We start from the raw sequence: 19,841 nt of genomic DNA on the forward strand, positions 1-19,841 counted from the left end.
CAGTTCGTTGCAGAAGGACTTGTCAAGACCAAAGGTACTCTCATTACTTAACTTTGCTAAAGAGTTTACAGGTTTGAAAAGCTCCCTTGTGAAGTCTTTACTGTGCTGATTCTCACAAATCTTTTTTGATTTTGTAAAAATAATTAGATTCTTAAATTCATTAAGAAGTTTAGATTTGATTTTTTCTACCTGACAATACTCCTTCCTCCATCTACGTTCCTGAAGTCTGCACTTCTGTTTAAACACTTTAATGTTCTGAGAGTACCATTAAGGCCGAGGGTCGTCCCGTGTGCCTCGTCCCCGTTTTCCCTGGAGCCAATGAGTAGACTGCTGAATTTATCCCGTTTATCTAAATGGTAGTATCAGTTTCAATATTGCCTCCAAATGTAGTTTTAGACCGGAGAAGGATATTATTTAATTCCTTGGGATATGCCCAGATGTGGGTCCCTTGTTCACTGTGCTACTGTAATAAGGCTAAATGGTTAAATGCAAAAAAATATTAACCACTTATTTTTCTGAGTTTTAAATGGAAACAATAATTTCCCACCTAACCAAAAACAATGCTGTGCATTAAAAATTATTAAATGACACACAGAATAATTAAAACACATTTATTGTTGAACAACATTTGGTATATTATTTTTAAATTCAAAATAGGTTATTAAAATCTGTTATCATTCAATAATAAACATGTACTCTTTTATACATTATTTTAGCTCCAAAGTATATTTTTGACTATTTTAAATTATTTAACATTATATGTTATGGGGTTTTATTCTAAGCCCCTACCTCCATTATTTCCTATGGGAGGGTGTTGTAGAACCGGTGGTTGGTCATGTAGTGTTGAACTTACTACTAAAAGAAAACAAACAAAAAACTGTAGTAACTTAAATTCATAGTTTGTGAATACTGAAAAGCTGTAAACTCACTCAAAAGTGTAAACCTCCTCAGAAGTGTAAGTTACCTTTGTGAATCAAGCCCTTTGTTCTGCAAGTTACACCTAGTTGTAATTTCCTGTATTGGTCCTCTTGTAAATGTAAATAGTGTCCGTAAGTACTTGAATTTCACTTGATAATTGGATCAAAAGGCTCTTAATTGGTATTTTATAACTTGCTGTGGTTTAGGATGTGTTTTTGCAAGTACCGAAAGTTTATTTTAGGTCACATTTTCCTTTAAGTCCTCATTGTGACTACACATGTGTTTTCTATAGTCAATGTGGCATCTATTGAATCAAATTACTCAACCCATTTCTTTCTTTATAATAACATTAATCTGTGGCAAAATATATCATGATATGTGATTTGGGACATATGTTGATCATTTTGAAAATGCTTTATACTTCTGTTGTTTTCAGATCCTCTGGCGAATCACAGTTGAACTCCTCTCACAAACGGCATGGACAATAAATAGCTGTCCTGATGAAACGTGTCACATATTTTGTAGTCTAGACCCATTGGTTAAGACCAACAATATGTTCAAGTCATGTTGTTCCTTATTGTTTGGGTAATCATTTAACCAAAGGCAGCTTTTTAAAGTGTGTGGGTGGGAGTGTATTTGGGTTGAGAAAGTTCATTAATCTGAACTGAGGTATAATGCTATATTTGATACATTTTCAATGTTTTGTCAAACTAACGTAAAAAAAATAATTTTTACTAATGCATGAACTTTATAATTTTGAAACAAATGAACGTGTTAGTGTTAATGTTTGAAAACCCCCCCAAAAAATAAGTAAGCCAATGGCGTGTCGCTGATTGCGTTTTTGTATCAAATGCCGATCTGGTTAGGGAGGTTTCCCTTTTATTTTTTCTGTCTATGCTCAATCCCTTCCCATGCCACTTTAAATTAAATTATTTTGGGAGTATCCGTTTATGTTTGGTCATACACTAAAGGTCCACCCGCTCCGTGCAGTTACTCAGAGTGAGGGACTCCTCTGCTGATGAGATGCAGCTTTATGCACCAGGGGCCCGAGGAGAGACTTCTAGCCAGTGGCCTACAAACTTGTCCTAAAACTCCATGCACTTCAAGTCATCATACCTAGTAGGTGTATGAGGAAGCTGACTGCAGTGCTGTTATTCCAAGAGGTACTTTTCAGACTGCGCTCCGTGTTTTCCTCTTACTTATGGGGTGGTGTGCGGGCTATACTCTTCAGCACTATGATGACCATTTTGAATTTGAGACTCCATCTGCGAGACCAGAATCCTCCTGGAACAGTTCAATTTATGACTTGAGTTTGGAGATGAGGGGGGTATAAGGCAGGAGGAGTGGATCATTCTCTTACAAGAGAGTACATATTGGGTGACTCGCAGGTTGTACCACCGGGGCCAATGCTAGCTCATCTGCTACACTGGGCCACAGAACGAACGCCTTGCTTAAAGCAAAGCACTATCCATGTGGGCCATTTTGCCCCATCCTTGTATTTTTCTAAGTCATGAACTGTATGCCTGGCATCTTGAAGAACTTATCTGCAATCTGGAGGATGAGCCCCGAGAAATTCTAAGCTGGGGTGGAAAACCAATAAGTCTATGCACACAAGTTTAGGGAAGTAGTGTGGGAGGGTTTGAAGGCAGTGCAGCTGATGACCTCAAAGGTTTGAAATGGACAGTCCACTGGGGAGCAATAGTGATGGGTGTCACATGCACAACAATGTGTTACCACTGTCCTGACATCTGAAGTAAAGTGTACAGCTTTTGAGGCTGCAACTCCTGAAATGCAGTTAGATCAGAGAAAGGCCAGAGGTTGGCCAATGAGAGCTGACTGCTTTAAGAACATCCTATTTTGAGGACATGTGCCAGAAGGGAAATACATCTAGTACTGAAAACGTTATCTTTAAACGTTTGATACAGCACAACTGTAAGGGACAGTGCTTTATGTCATGTGATCAGAATATGTGCACTGGGACAGTGCTTTTTGTTAAGTGATCGGCATATGTGCAGTGCACATTCTGCCACTCGTTGACATTCCAGGATTTCTCATTAACGAGTGCCACGGTCCAAGAATAGTGGAGACTGAGAAAGACATCTGAGCTCCAGGGTTAGCTCCCTGGCTGTCATATCCTCTGGTTAGATTCAGGAATATGAACCTGGAAGTTCTGCAACCTGTCAGGAACAGCTGCCTTGTTCCCACCATATGGGATGGCGCCCACTAACTGCTGAGGGGTGGTTCTGGAGGTACCTTAGCATGAAGTAAAGGTAGGCTAGAAGGGGAGTGCAGGGCTTAGATTTACAGGCTGAAATGCATATTGGCCCACTGTAGCCCAAGAATGGCGCTGAACCCCCAGGCCAGGTATTGCAGCCTTGTGACCCTGGTAACCCTGCAGTGTTCCCCTATTAATGCGGCGCACCCCTCTACTCTGTTCCTGCATCTGGGCAATGATCTCTTTCCCTCTTGAATAGAAGATGGCCAGAGGCAGTGAAAAGTGCCTACCGAAGTATAAACAGAAACAGAAGATTTTCCTAGTTGCGACCAGTACATTATTGCGTCAACGATCTAGAGAAACCTACAATTAAATTGTACTTCTTCTTAAGGCGTCTTCAGGGTGTTTCACAGTGATCTAGTGTTTCGCCATGCCTTGAGACATCCCTGTTTTCAGACAGGTTGTGTGAGAATGAGGCAGGGCTATAGCTAAACAGGGCAGGGTAAATGTAAAGGCATGGCAAGTCCAAGTTGATGCCTGCCCTCCACCACAAATGTGGCAGACATTGTGTGTTTGAATGAACTGCATTCACCTTGGAATAAATAAGGGACACTGAAAAACAAGACCTGCTCTGCAGTGAGGGATCAGTCAATGGGGAGAATGAGTCTATAAAGTGAGGCGCCCCCTCATTCATCAGGAGGAAGTTAGTACTTTCAGCTATGGTTATTTTACACTTTTAACACTTCCGTTTCTAGAACACAACGTATCTGAAGATCTGAATTTCAATTCTAGCTGTTATACTTTCCGTTATAGATGATCTAAAAGGTCAGGTGGATGTGGACTGCACTGGTTCTCTTAGACCGGTCTGCAGTCTTCGATACAGTCAACCGCGAAATACTGTTGGATTGCATTGCCTTGAGTTGGTTCAGATCCTTTTTAGAGGGCTGCGAGCAATCGGCATGGCTCTCACCCTACAAGTCCAATACTGTAAATATGAGTAGTGGAGTCCCGCAAGGCTCCTCGCTCACCCAGATTCTCTTCAATGTGTATATACGCCCACTGGTATCCAAACACCGTCAGATGGGGATTAAAATGTATAATTATGCTGATGATATTCAGCTAATTTTTACCATTGAAGAGTAAATCAGAGGAACTTGTTAGGAACTCAATGTTGTTCATCAAGAACTGAGTGACAGCAACCAGTTAAAACTGAATTCGGGAAAAAACGAAATCATTATTCCCAAAACAAACTTCTACATTGGACTCCCGCACACTGGCCTTTGGAGTTAGGCGTCACCTCTCCCTAAGCCTGTGATTAACAGTCTGGGCATATAAATAGATTCGGATCTCTCTATGAGCTCACAGATTGGCACTGTTACCTCGGCTTGCTTTGTCTAACTTTGGAAGCTGCGAAAGATCAGAAGATTTTTCAACAGAGAGGCCAGCATCCAAATCTTTATCGCCTTGATCCTTTCCAAAATTGATTATGGAAACGCGATGTATCTTGGCCTCCTGCAAAATAAAAAAGCATTGTCTGCAGATGATTCAGAATCAAGCAGCCAGAGTTATTTACCAACAAGATGGACAATGCTATATTAGACCGCTGCTGAAAGAGCTCCACTGACTTCTGGTGGAGCAGCGATCTCTGTTTAAAACAGGATGCATCCTATTCAAAGCCATACATGGTATGGGTCCCGAATTCATATTTTCAAGAATCCTCAAATACTCCCCTCAGTGCACCCCAAGATCCATGCATATGAATCTACTGGGAGGGTCTTGGTTCTCTATATTGGGCCCGACATTGTGGAACTCTCTGCCTACTACCCTGATACTTGAAGAAGACTATCTGTGTTTCAGAAAATTGCTTAAGACTTGGCTTTTTACTCCAGCACATAATTAGACTGTTTCCGGTTTTGCCTTCTTCAACTCTAATCCGAGCACCAAGAGACCTGCTTGTGAACGCACGCTTTAGAAATTAACATAACATCTTACTAAAGCGGACAGGGCAGACCGAGACTTCCCGGCTGATACACTGACCAGAGACGCAGAGGTTCCTGAATGCAGACACTCCAGCTTGCAGTGGTTTAACATTCCCAGCAGGGTGTCCAACTCGGAACCAGGACGGGGTCCCACAGTCTCTCACTTCAGGTAATTGGGTTGACTAAATCCTAGAGGAGTCTTGGCTTAACACCTACACATAGGCTAGGTACTCTTGGGTACATCTAGTTAGGGAGGCATCGTAGGAGTACGCATTTTTATCACGTGTTTTATATATTCATATTTATTCAGGACTATCGTAAGATTGTAGAGCTATACCATCCATTTACCTTTATCGTACTGCTAATCATTTATACCTTGTACTGCTTAACGGTAGTTGCAGCTCATCTATTCTACACCAGAATAACTGTTCAATACATTTTTATTGAAAATGCCCAGCCTGTTTATTCTGTGTATTTCTATGAGACAGACTAAGTAATCACAAGTGACTGAGCGAAATGAGCATAAACTGAGTGAAGACAGGCTTTTGACTCCTCTCGACACAGACCGGACTGTCTACTCATTTGTTATTCTCAGAATGTTCTCCTTTTTCTTTCTAGTTTTCAGATATCAGTTCTCTTTTCTTCACTTTCTTACTTTTCCTTCCTACTTTCCACAATCCTAATAGAATTAAGGTGGTGAGTGAGGTCCCTTAGAAAAACGGCCATTCGCTTTATAAACTCTCTGTATAAAAGCATTACAACAAACATCTACCTGCTGTTGCAAACAGTTTCAAATGTGGCTTCAGAACAATGTTGAGTATTAAGGGGGGAGAAATTTCAGCTCGCCACCCCTCTCTCTCTCTCTCTCTCTCTCTCTCGCGGGAACAGTGGAAGCCAACATGTTTATCATTAATTGTAAAGTTATGAATAATACACAAGTGGACACCTAAAGAAGTGACTACATATATTGTATTGAAAGGGTATATTTCGGAGTGTATTCTTTGATCTTCCATTCTGAATTGTCTTGCTTTCATGGTGCCGTACAATTTTCATTGTGGGGTTTCAGACTCTGAGTGAATCAAACCATCCAAAATTGAACAAGGATGAGCAATGCAATGTCTGGCTGTACAGGAATGTTGTATGGTAATATGAGGCATTACTCGTAGATAGCATGGGAATGGCTAAGTATTTGTGTGGAAGCAAAGAACTGCACACTAATATTACGGTAGGCTAAAAAGTAAAGCGAAAGTTGCATTGTCAAGTCAGGTCTAAAAATCCATGTAGGTTGAGGACTGCCTTCCTCCCATATGTGCTGCTGTCAGTGAAAGACAAACAACATAAATTACCTAGACACTCTAATAGCATTACAATGATGTGTGTGCCCCTAGAAAGTCCTAGCACAGCCAGCTGACTAAATGAATAAAATTGTTAGTTGCATGGAGGTCAACCACTTTTTTTGTGGAAGCAGACTACTTCTGCCCAATAAAAGCATGCACTCCTGGCTCATAACATGTGGACAGCCAAAGCCCCTCTCTAGTGTTGCTTACGTGACTGTCTGGTGACAGCTGCGCTGTAAAGCCAGCCATGAAAATGACAACCTCTCATCTCATAACCTCGTTCTTCTGAAGTTAAACCTAGGAAGATAATTCAACAAAAGAGCTAGGAGGTCATTTTTTTCAGTCAGCAATTCACAGATGAAGTACCTCTTTATCTCAAGATTTTGCACCTTTCTTATTAGCTCACTCTAGACTTCTGACTTCAAGGGATCCTACCTCGTCATAAATAACTCAGTGGGTGAGGATAAATGCACAAAGCACTTCGAAAGCAAAGACGCAGTATCTGGCTATACACAGATCATTGCCAAGGTTGGCATAGACTTGCAAAAGAGCCAAATCGTGAGGGTTTGTTTGAGTCCTACTCATGGGTGGAGGCAAGCAATATATTTGCTGATTCAAGGCTTTTATAAATCGTAACTTCAGAGCTTGACTGTTGCCTGCGTGCTGGGTATACATATGAGCGGGTCCTTACCTTGGAAATGGTTAGTCATGCTCTGATAGAAATCCTGAACCGTATCAGACTGCTCCTCCACCAGCATGTCCTGTTAATGGATAATATAGACAAGATAGGACAGATTCAATAGAGGCAACATCTTACTTCCATAGAACTCCCATCCTCCACCCTTAACAACATGGGATACAAATGAAAGCACCTGCATATTAAGACATTCAGCAATGAATGAAATGCATGAAATTGCCATCCTCTCTACTGAGTTTCAGCTAAACTTTCATGAAAGATAACCAACACTGAAATCAAAATAAGAATCCATGCTCCTATGAAGGGCCTAGCTTCTGAAAGCTGTATATAAAATTGCCATATACGATCCTTACCACTGTGTGGCACACACAATGGCATTCTCCTTTCAGAATGTATGCCAAAGAAAACAGTACTGATTTCAAATAACAAACAGCTTCCTACGCCAGCAAAGATTTTAAGCCCAGGGTTAGCTAGTACTATACATGCTGAGCTGAAAAGGCTTTTTAGCATTCCAGGCAACGTATTACAGTTTTGGTTTGGCATAATAACATTAAATCCAGCCTGCAAAAATAAAAGTAGATTCGGATGCATTTATTTAGCTCTCCTAGAGTTAGTCAGAGAAGCACAGCTTTATCAAGACACAAGTATAAATCAAAACCCAACACAGATTGAGAGTGCTGCAAAGATTATGCAACTCGCTAGCTATGAACTCTGGGTAGGTCCTGGCATAGGTGAGGAGCTGCTTCTGTTTGCTGAACACATTTCCAATGCCTACAGCACTATAATCTGCTCACCTCAAATGTAATTTTTTCTAGCAAAATTTAAGACGCGGAATAGCACTATTCTACCCATGATTAGCTAAGAAGTAACAAAGCAAATAATGCATTTTGACATTTTTGAAGCAAATGTTTAAACATTGTATTAGCTACTGCCATCCATGCTGAGCTGAAAAACTTACAAAGGCATCGTACCCTTCCAGACATAGTGTTACAGATTTGGCTTGGTGTAGGACCATGCCAGTAATGTGGAATAAGTAAAAGCAGTTCCTGCCACACGTGATCCATGTTGGTTAGTGAAGCATAGCTTTGCCCAAATAAAAGAGGGGCTACCAGCACACGCCATAACCAAACATTCACAAGTTTGGAGAGCAGCAAACAAATGCAAATCCCAAGCTAGGTACTCTGGGGAGATCCTGAGCTTACGTGCACAGCTGCTTTTGTTTGTGGAGCACAGCATAAACACTCTGAATCGTCCCACCTCAACTGCCTGCTTTTCTAGCAAACCTTTTACAGCTTTTACACTCTGCACACAAGGGGTTAAGTCAGTGTAGTGTAACATCATCACAATAATTAGACCTTGCGAGCAATGCCTCTGTTTCCGGCAATAAACTGATTCGAGAATGAAAAGCAAGGCAATAAGAATTGTTGTCTCACGTTAGCTATGCTGTACTGTATAATTAACGTGTGTTGTTTAGTATAGGTGTTCCAAATAACAGGCGTTATTCAAGGCACACACACACTAATATATATATTACCTACTGGCGCCAGTAGGTAGTTATAGTTAAGATCGTTTTCCATAGGAAATCCGCAAAATTCTATTGGGAATAACTTTGGCGCCGAATGAGGGATCTGCCTGTAATTTTCCTTAACTTTGCCTCGCTGCGCTCCGCTCCTTCCCTGAAAGTTTCGGGGGGATCCGTCAAGCGGGGACCGAGATAAAAGGGGGTCCCAAAACGTGTTCTCCCCATGTTAATTTCCATAGGGCGGTTGGACTCACTCTTAGCCCGAACGGCTGAATGGATTTCCACCAAATGTTGGCAAAATTGTAGGGACTGGTAGACAGATGTAGCCCAAATATCAGCCAGATGTAGCCCAACTATAGCCCAATGACAGAATGTCCCAGAGTGTTCTAAAGAACAACTAGAGCGCTAACAGTCTTACTTATGACAAAAGTATGGCACACCTGAAGTCATCTTGATTGGGATAAAGTGTTAACACTTAAAACATTTAATTTGCAAAGGAACAAAATGAGGGGATTCATTTTGCCATAAAAATTATGATTAGTGCTGAAGAAAGAAAAATTAGGGCACATTTTGAGTGACTTCTCAAATCCTCTTATATTTCATTAAAAAAATTCTGATATGCAGTCTCCCAAGATGGCCACCAGAGACAAAAGAGCCCAAATGTAGCCCAAATATCAGCCAGATGTAGCCCAACTATAGCCCAATGACAGAATGTCCCAGAGTGTTCTAAAGAACAACTAGAACGCTAACAGTCTTACTTATGACAAAAGTATGGCACACCTGAAGTCATCCTGATTGGAATAAAGTGGTAACACTTAATACATTTAATTTGAAAAGGAACAAAATGAGGGGTTTCATTTTGCCATAGAAATTATATACATATACATATTTATACATATATACATACATATACATATTTATACATATATACATACATATATATACACATACATATATATATATATATATATATATATATATATATATATATATATATATATATATATATATATATATATTCACTGAAAAAACCATAGGTTTCACAACAGTTATAGTTAGGAATTAGCATTTAAAAAACCTATTAAATTCACTGAAAAAACCATAGGTTTCACACCAGTTATAGTTAGGTGGAAATTTTACTCGCATAAAACCATTGAAATTCCCACGTTATAGTTAGTTGGACTCACTATAACTTGCGCGTGCAATGCACTGCTGATGACGTCACATATTACATCACTCATGACATGGTCAGTGACATCACTCATGACATCACTGATGACATCTCAAATGACATCACTGATGACATCATCCAGTGAATGTGTATCTTTCTGAAAAATAAATATTTTTTATATATGTATATCTAAAGGTTGATGGAAGAATAAATGGGTAAATAAATGTCTAAATGGATGTTTTTTGTGTAAAATTGATTGGTTAACTGACTTATTAAATGTATCTTAGTGAATACATATTTTAGCGAGTAATGTTTAAATATTTAAATATCTGTATCTGTGTCTCACTTTGTGTATAAGTGGCTGCATGGGTTGGTGAGTAGCTACATGAGTGTGTATATGGGTTATTAGTTGTTTTTTTGAGTATCAGTATCAGTATCAGTGTCTGTATGGTTCGGTGGGGGATATTACTTAGAGCACAGATGCATGAATGAGTGACTCACTATTTGTATGTATTTTGAAGACAGCATGTGTGCAAGACTGTATGGGTGGATGATTATGTGTATGGGTGGGTTAGTGAGTATGTGTTTTTATAATTGATTGTTTAAGAGAGTAAATATGTTTCCGTAGAAGTATGTGTAGTGGTGTGTATATAGCAGTATAATCAAGTAAATGGTTTTTTGATAGTTTATTTGCATGTGTGAATTTGTGTGTGAGTAACTATATGGATGAGTATTAGTGTGTAACATGATGTATAGGTGTATGAGTACATATGATGAGTAAGTACATGCATGAGTGACTATATAGAACTGTTGGTGAATGAGTGGATGTGTATGTAGATGTTGGAATTACCTAATAAGTTGTTGTAATTGGTATTGGTTTCTCCTTTTTAAGAAAATGTTAGTTTCTATTTTTGAATGTGTGTGTCAAAGGTTATTTTATGCTGATAGGAGGTCTGCCACTGTGTAATATGTGACGTCATCAGCAGTGCATTGTACGCACAAGTTATAGTGAGTCCAACTAACTATAACGTGGGAATTTCAATGGTTTTATGCGAGTAAAATTTCCACCTAACTATAACTGGTGTGAAACCTATGGTTTTTTCAGTGTATATATATATATATATATACATACATATATACACACACACACACACACATATACATATATATTATCCACCAAACGTCCAAGCTTGTAGGTGCGCACTCTCCGCATCTTCCATCAGCCGGTTTCACCTGCCACAAGTTTCACCAACGGTGTTTTTCAAAGGACAAGAGCACGCCACACTTCTCTTTAAAAATTGATTTTACTTCACTTTCGACCCTACGCGTTTCAAAGCACTTGCTTCTTCATCAGGGGTTTCAGGTCTCTGAACAGTCACAGGGAGCTCCACCTTTGCAAGCCCCGCCTTTAGTGACACGCGCTTTGTGCACGCTATGCAGCATGGAACAAGTAGTCCTGGTGGCGACATATTTCACCTTCAGTAGGTCCTGTGCCATTCATAATATAAGTTAATATATTGATCCTTAGTGGACTTCAGAGTTGTGTTCATATTAAGCTAGGTAGGCTGCAGCCTTTAAACGCTGGGAAAAACGTACATTGATCTTTGAAGGAGGCACATATCTCATCCTATCCGGTTACTGGCAGTTGCTCTAAGCTCTTATAGATGGAGACTTAGGATCCAACCAAAGAGGCAATCATGGCTCCATTTGTGTACTGGGAAAGGCGGGTTGCTTAAGATTTCCATCACTGAAAATTCTTGTTGCAGGAGTGGATATTGCTGTATCCTTCCACTTCCATGAACATTGGGACAACTGGTCTTCGAAATACTGTTGGAATGGTCTCATGTGGAGATGAGCAATTTTAAACAATAAAATAGAAGACTCCATCAACACGAAGAGAGTGGAAACTTAGCAGGCTGTTAGGTATTGTAACTCCTGAGAATTGAGACAATTCAGGCAGATGGAAGATAGTGTCTGCTGTAAACGAAACTTACTTGCTTTTGGTGTAGTCCATATTAGTATAGCAGATGGACTGGGCTGATTGGACATAACTGACTTGCAACACCAGGTGCAAGAACGTGGTGATCCATACTTGAAATAATCAGGGCCCTGTTGAAGTGTAGGACCTTTAGCAACCAGTCATCAAGATATGGCTAGACCAGTATTTCCATACTTCGTATATGTGCCGCCATTACTGCTGTGCACTTCTAAAAAGAACTCTTTGCAGACTTTATACCAAATGGAAGAACTATATGTTGTTAAGGATAGCTGCCCACCAAAAGTCTTAAAAAAGTTTTGCAGCAACTGAAACGAGACAACAGATGCACTAAAGGTCTATGGCACGCATCCAATCCGAAGGAATTGGGAGAGATCTGGTGGATCTAAGCACATGCTGAAAACATTCTCAATTTTTCTTTTGTATCCATTTGTTGGCTGACTTGTGCTTGAGGAAGGGTCTGAACTCGCTCTTCGGTCTATTCTTTTGAATCAGAAAGTAACAAAAATAAATTCCTTTTTTGGATGTGGGAACAGTCTTCAAGGCCTGCCTATATCATAGGCTGTTTATCTCGTGCAGAAGAGGCTTTTAACAGAAACAATTAGATTTTTTCAGAGGTACTGCTTCTTGGGGCTGGGAAATGGGGGTCTTTGAACTTGACAGAAGCCAGGTTGCAGAACAATTAGCAGTCATCGGTCTTTCATGATTGTTTGTCACTCCTGCAGATGCTTCGTGATGCTTCCCTCTACTGGACTGGCACGCCACGATAGACTAAAAAGAAAGTCACTCCTTCCCTGCAGCTGCAGAGTGTTGATGACCTCCTTGTCCTCTCAGTTGCGAGGGAAGGCCATAGTATCTTCAAGCAGAACTTGAATTAAAAGGCTTCGTAAGAGGAGAAGCAGATCTTGGAGGAAGCAGCTTGAAAATGGCTGATGTCTTCACTGGTGATCTAGGCATAGGTTTATTCAATTATCAATTTGGATTTCAATCAATCTGGATTTAGTAATCACCCGTGAGGGTATCCAGATGCTGAGAGTACTGCTAAAGAGAGCTCAGTTGAACATCCAGATCTGGAGTCCATTTTTTAATTCCAGGAGCGATGAAGAGGTCCGTAGGTGAAGAGGGAGTCCCATAGCAGGATGACCCTATGTGCAAGTTATTTTCTATGAGAGTGACTGGATATGTGACAAGAAAACCAATGTGGGTGATGCCTGGGAGCAGAGCAAGACATTCTGGGTAAAGATCATCCAAGCAGAAAGGTAAGCAGTGGTGTTGGAGCCAGAGGCCTTCGGCGAGGAGAAGCAGCATGGAGAGCAAGTTGTGTCGATGCTGGAAGAAACACTGTCTGCAGTCATGTAAAGTGTGGAAGTACAACCTTCTTGTTGAGATTCATGATAAGAACCCAAGAGGAGAGTTTCTATGAGGAAAAGACCAATCTGCAACCTCTACCAGAGGGACGCCATTTCCGGTAGTAGAGTAAGACCTCAAGAGCAAGACCTCAAGAGCGCTGAATTCAAAGTTGGTGTCTAGCATCTGGTTGGTCTTGAGACAAGTTGAGACTTGCTTGACACTGAACATTTTGCCAACATGTCTAGCAGAGGCATGTCTATAAAGGGCAATGGTCTCCTAAATGCCTAGTAACCCGACAGGGAAGAAATGGCAAATCTATTAGTCCGCGATGTCCTTGAGCTCGATGCGGACAGTAAGCCGTGGTGTCCATAGGTGCTATATCGCTTTATAGTTCTCGCTCTGCAGGAGTCTGCAGAGAAGGAGTCTCAGCTAAGGTAGAATGAGCCTCTTTTCCATGCTCACTGGTCCATCTTTATATAGATTTCTAGTTAACTCAGATCTTTTCTGCTTTGAAGCTTCATCTTCTCTCTAACCATCAGTGGTCTTCTAGACATCTTTTGAGAGATAAAAATTGAGTTATGCATACTGGCTCAAACACACAATCACTGAAATACACGAGTTATAGTATGCAATGTACACAATGCACCCAAAAACTCATGCCACTCACAATGTTCTACTCTTGCTTGACTAACTTTTCCCTAGTACCACTAGCAAATGGAAGTTTTGTGTATGGCTTGGAACGTGAATAATGTCCTGTTTGTGTATGCTTCAAACAGTTTCATACCATTATTTCTCAAAAACTCATTTTCCCCACACCAATAAAAGCACACGCTCCAAGTGAAATTCTACTTTCATGCCAAGTTTGGTGCAAATCCATGGAGTATTTCTGGCTGTTGGCACACATAAAAATTCCGATAGGAGCTAAAGAGGTAAATATCTCTTTTTTTCACCACCCTTAAAATAAGCGAATTGCACATTTGGTGCAGATCCACCCATAGGAACAACAGTTATAGATAAAAAAATGGCCTTTCATTGGGAAGCGCAGCTGAACCATATCTACACCGTGGTTAATCCCCCTGTACAATGTAGATACTTTTTCTTCCAAAGTTGGCCACACAAGACACATAGACAGGCAAACAACCGTTTTACTTGTGGACCTTTAGTACCCTATGGCTTTAGATGCCCAATGTAGTAGCTATTCCTTTTCCATTACGATTTCCAACTTTGATTTACATTTTCATATTTTAAATCCACATTTTGGTCAAGATTCTCATTAGAGGTTAGCTCCTAAGAGTGATTCACAATTGTTAAGCTTGTAGGAGGAGCCCTGCACGGGTTGGGTGGCCCTTTGTCTGTAATTCAGCAATGAGAGGTTAGTAGGTCTTTCACTATTACAAGACACCATACTCCTACAAGCATCCATTTTACTTCTGAAGCTTAGCCAGGGCCTCTGGGAAACCCGTGCAAGGCAAACCATTTCTCTATAGAGGCATGTTGCTTTTCAGGAAGGTGAATATAATTGAAAACCAACTCAAACGATCCAAATGAGGATGATTTGACAATATATTCAGTGCTTATGATTAACAGTTAAGATTGCTGAAGGAGATGGGAAAATACAAGCAATGCATCGACTATAAGGTATAGCTGTCAAACATCAACAGCCAGACATTTTTCATTTACCCAAGATGGTGGCCAACAGATTCGAAACCTCCTCTGACCAAAGGGAGCTTTATGGTGCGCCCTTTACCAGACTGCATTCAGACCTAAGTGCCAATCCAGACCGCATCTTCCATTGAGGACTTCACAAAGCAGCTGGACCCAATGTTTTTTCACTTCTAACTTGTTGAGTCCTTTCTCTATCTTAAGGTCTCCAAGACACTTTTCAAAATGAAATAAGACAACGGCCCATGACTTATTTTACACCCAAGGCAACCCCAGCGTGACTTCTTTTTGATTGCAGAGTTCTTGTTATTGAGTTCAATGCTTCTCTCATCTTCAAACTGGCAGTTACTATTAAGCTCTACAATCAGAGATATGCAACTTGGGCAGACTTTACAGAGGAACCGATGTGCTTAATCGTCCTGTGGAAGAGCCTCATAATTTTATCTCTACACAACATGACACAGAAGTAAGGTCCTCGAGTGTGTCTTCTCCTATACTTCACAAAGTATTCCTTTTTTAGCCTGATACACACAAGACGTAATGCAAAATTCAAGATCACATGTTTTGCATATATTATTTTCAGCCTTGAGAAAGCGCAGGGCACATAAGCGCCGGTAGTGTGAAATGTGCTGGTTGAAGCTCTGATCGCCACACTATTCAGACTATTACTTGTCATGTATAGAGGAACAACAAAAACTGGTGCTAATAAGTATATATTTGCATATTTTATTGAATAGGATAAGTCGGATTTGGTTACAAACGACATTGGGTTATGTATAAATGAGATTTTATTTTAGGATGCAGGGTGCCTTGCTCTTGCCTATTATTGAGACCCAAGAAACAGCATATTAAATGACATGCTTAATTCCTTTCCATTGCAGACCGTTAGCACTACAAAGAACCGACTCCTCCAAGATTTAACACCACTGTATGACATATGAGACACTACTTATTTACAGAGACGTTCAATTATGCATGTGTTATACTAAAGAGCGGTCTTCCTAGGTGTCAGTGCTGTATGGAGCATAGGAGTCTGTTCACTGGGAAAGCCCCTCAGCGGTGCATGGAGTGTAAGCGACAGTTCCAATCTTACCCATCTCTGAAAACCCACAGCACTGCGTGAAACGTTGGCCACTCGCTTTCCGAGCCTCCTAGAACCTTATGGAATATCAGAGATGGATCTAACATTCATAGACACATAACATACAGAACAGACGGTGAGGAATAACCCTTAACCCATACGGTAAGCAAAAACCCTTGTGCCATGCATGTTCAGTGAACATGCATGGCACAAGGGTTTTTGCTTATATAGACAGCAAGAGTTGTGGCACTGTATGCCACAGTGTGTAGCATCAATCTAGAGAGTGACCTTCAGCACTGCATTGAAAATAGGACACTAGAAACATGGACTTCCTAATTACGGAAACATACAAAAGTCTCATACTATGAACAACTCTTTCATATATGATGTAGAATGTGATTCTCTCTTCCACAAGGCGTCCAAAACTGAAATTCTAAGCATTGTTTTACCATGATTCAAAGAGCCGAAAGGAACCTATCAGGCTGCTCCCTGTTCTGAAACTCTCCTCACAAAAGAGAATTGTCCTACACAAGGCACCTGTGATCTGAAGTACAAGTATCCCTATTTGACATAAAAAGTCATCTGCATGCTTTTTCTTGGTAATCAGAAGTTTCTAAACCCACCTCTTTTGCTTGCATGCTCTCAATAAAGCTGACACATTGTTTCTGAATGAACTGAGTAGCAGGTTTCCTAAGAGATTTCAGAAAATCTGTGAAGTCGCCAGTACCAATTGGGAGAGAGGTCTTGGGAGTTAATGAATTCGGCGGCACATCTGCAAAATATCAAGAGAGAGAGAAAATCAGGAGCACTGAAGGAGACTTAAGACATAGCCAATATGCTATTCAGACCTATACGATATACATTGTATTGACCCCATGTCTTTATGATGATTTAATGTAGGTGTATTTTCTGTTCTACTGTCCATCATAGGCTAAAACTAGAATGACAAAGGTGATCTGGAGCCCGAAGAAAGGCTAACGGTTATCAAATGATGTGAAGTGCTCTCTTCACACTCCATCATCTCAAGAAAATTAAACCCTTCATTCCTGCTGATGACTTTAAAATCAGTGGTGCATTCACTGGTCTTGTCTAGACACAACTATGGTAATGCCATTCTCTCTGGAACTCCGAAAGTCCACCTAGCCCCTATCAAATCCGTACTTAACCTTGCTGCCAGGCTTTTTACCGACTGCAAACGGTTTGATCACATCTCCGCCTTCTCAAAGACCTTAAATGGCTTCCTATTGAAGGCAGATCCACTTACAAGACTGCTTGCATCACGCACAAAGCCCTTCATAAAAACACCCTGTAGTGTATTAAAATGATGAATGGTCAGGTAGATTCTTGAAGCTCTTTATTTGAAGTAAGATGAACAGGATTATATCAGGAAAAACCCCACCAGGAACAGGATGTTCACTGCTCAGCCCTCTCTCATCAACTGTCATTCCACATCCACACCAGGCACTCTAACATTCTATTCACTCTGTCATCCAACACTCTGTCATCCAACACTCAACATTCCATACAGTCATTACATACATACTGGCTGAGCAGCAAGCAAGGAGATAACATAAGGCACAACACACCCCATCTTACCTCTCTGATAAACTCCACAAAGCTGGCTGTACTAGAACAATGAGGAGCACTAACGCTCTCGTCCTAGTCCCTCCCTTGTTAAAAAAAGAAATCAACACAGTCATGCACTTTCTCTGGAAAAGCGCCCTCCGTCTGGAACGCCCTCCCTAAAGATCTACGTTGCAACCCCTCCTACCTCAGCTTCAAAAAAGACCTCAAGCAGCACCTTCTCAACAAATACTGGGGTCCTTAATACCTTGTCACTGGACACTAATTCTTACCCCTGCCCTGACTGTATAGGTCCCCTCTACTTATTGTGTCACCCTCTTCCCCCCTCCTTTCATTTACGACCACCTCCCCCCCTTTTATTTTTCGAGTGGTACCCACCTACTTTCCCCTTACCCTTCACTCTCCACAGTCGCCCTTCACTTTCACGCCCTCCCCCTTCTTCATTCACTAACTAACTTTGCTTTCTACCAGTCCTACTATCTACGATCTGTTTGACTAATGTTTTCCTAGTTAATTTACCTCATTTAAAAAGAATACTGTTTGAAATGTTCAAATTGCCTTGTTTATTACCTCATTGTACAAATGTTATATTGCAATTCTACTACCGAACCTTGGAAAGCGCTCTGATATTCTTGGGTCCAGCCAGTGCTATATAAAACCTTTTAAATAAATAAGTCTCCAGTCAGCAGACAGCATTTGGGTACAAGGGGTGAATCTGTTGAGTCCCGCAGAGCTTTAACAGACATACAACTGTCGACCAGGAGAACTGGCCTAGGAGAGGCCCATGGTCTACTTTTGTGCGAAGGCTAGCAACCCCCAAAGCACATGGGGGGTAACTCCCCGACCAGATGTACTCCGCACCTTGTTTGATTTAGGTCTAATTTCCCCCAAATTAATGCTTATTGTACAAAGCCTTTATATTGTTACACAACACAAAGTTACAAGTGAAAATACTAAAACTTCGAACAAGACCCTGTTAAAAGACATAAGGGTTTTACGCATGCAGGATCAGAATAGATTAGCGGAGAGGCATGCTAGCAAAGAACTTAAACTGTAGCTGCTAATATAACCTGCAGGCGCTTCCGCAAATCTGGCACATCAAAGCATGAAGCATCTAACAATTTGCAGGCCACAAAGAGACCATTTAAAATGCTCAGTTGCATTGAAGAGACGAGGTTAACTGCTGTGCACCCCTTTCGATTACCAATGCAGAAGGAGGAAAGTTGAAAAGAGAGGGAAGGAGGGTTCAATGAGAAATTATTGCTGTTGAGAGCTATTCATGCTGTAATATCTCCCCTTTTCCATTCCTTTATACAAAGGCAGAATACCATTTATGAAGTTCCGTAGTCTTGTACCTGCTTTTGCAGAGTTCTTGGAGCTGCTAAAAATCTTTTTCACAGTATTCATCCGACGCCATTTTTCGCTGCTTTTTTTCTCTTCAAACTTGGCAAAAACGTACCCGGTTGTGCCTTCTGCTGGACTAGCCCTTAAACAAAAATTGGGTGGTTATTGGACTTTGAGCTTCTTGGATTGTTATAAGCAATGTTGGACTGGGATGGAAATAGGCCTGGCAATAAAATAAAGGTGGCACCGAAAAGCGGACCACCTTTGTAACTCAGCACAGTTTTTAACTTGTAAAACGACGCTGTATAGGTATTTTGCAATGCAACGTAACGAACCTTGAGGGGGCCCCCCTGCAGGGTACGTGAAGGGGCCCCCTCCGGATTCAATCTAGGAGCTCCCCAGCAGAAGTGCAGTGCTGACGGGCCCCCTGGAGAGTAAGGCCCCCCCCCGCACCGCGGGGGCTGCAGGGGCCTATGTTACGCCTGCATGCATTTGTGCTTGATGCATGCAATGTTTAACTACAAAAGCAGTGGGATGCAGAGTGGAGTCGTAAGATGATCAAGGTTTGGGACGGACTGTTTCCATAAGGACAGGGTCAGTGCTGATTTGCATCAGGTGGGCCTCAGTTTAGATTGGTACAGTGGGCGAAAAAGAATGGGTTGGGATGCAACCCAGTGCAATTGCCCCGGATTTGAATATTTGCAAGCATTCATTCCATCACCATTTGGGTGTTTGATTGTCAGTAGTATTTATACCCACAAAGTAGAGACAAGGGATAGTGGTTTCTCTAATTCCCTTATTCATATATTAAGCTCACGTAACAGAGAAACCTATACTGCATCAATATTGGACCTCATCTGTATCTAAAATAATAGCAGGTTGAGTTCCCAAAATAAATTAAATAAATAATACCACATGAGACTCACTAGAAACACCAGAGGGAAGTCCGCAAGTGTCTGGCGGTGGACTGCGAGAGTGGGAGCAT

The 19,841-nt window shown here is 41.0% G+C and overlaps 1 protein-coding gene across 2 annotated transcripts in view; it reads right to left on the reverse strand.

Annotated features, from left to right (window-relative positions):
* The window catches only part of LOC144792322 (rab5 GDP/GTP exchange factor-like), a 172,101-nt gene that overhangs the window by 111,611 nt on the left and 40,649 nt on the right, over positions 1 to 19,841 (reverse strand). For both annotated transcript variants that reach the window (XR_013602537.1, XM_078667278.1), the window contains exons 3-5: positions 18,868 to 18,998; positions 16,552 to 16,700; positions 7,141 to 7,210 (exon numbers count right to left, since the gene is read on the reverse strand). Coding sequence is in view for 1 of the 2 variants with exons in the window: in XM_078667278.1 (XP_078523404.1) it covers positions 7,141 to 7,210; positions 16,552 to 16,700; positions 18,868 to 18,998 (350 nt within the window). In the remaining variant the exon portion in view is untranslated. The remainder of the gene's footprint in view (positions 1 to 7,140; positions 7,211 to 16,551; positions 16,701 to 18,867; positions 18,999 to 19,841) is intronic.

This window comes from Lissotriton helveticus, chromosome 11, assembly GCF_964261635.1.
Source record: "Lissotriton helveticus chromosome 11, aLisHel1.1, whole genome shotgun sequence".
NCBI lineage: Eukaryota > Metazoa > Chordata > Amphibia > Caudata > Salamandridae > Lissotriton > Lissotriton helveticus.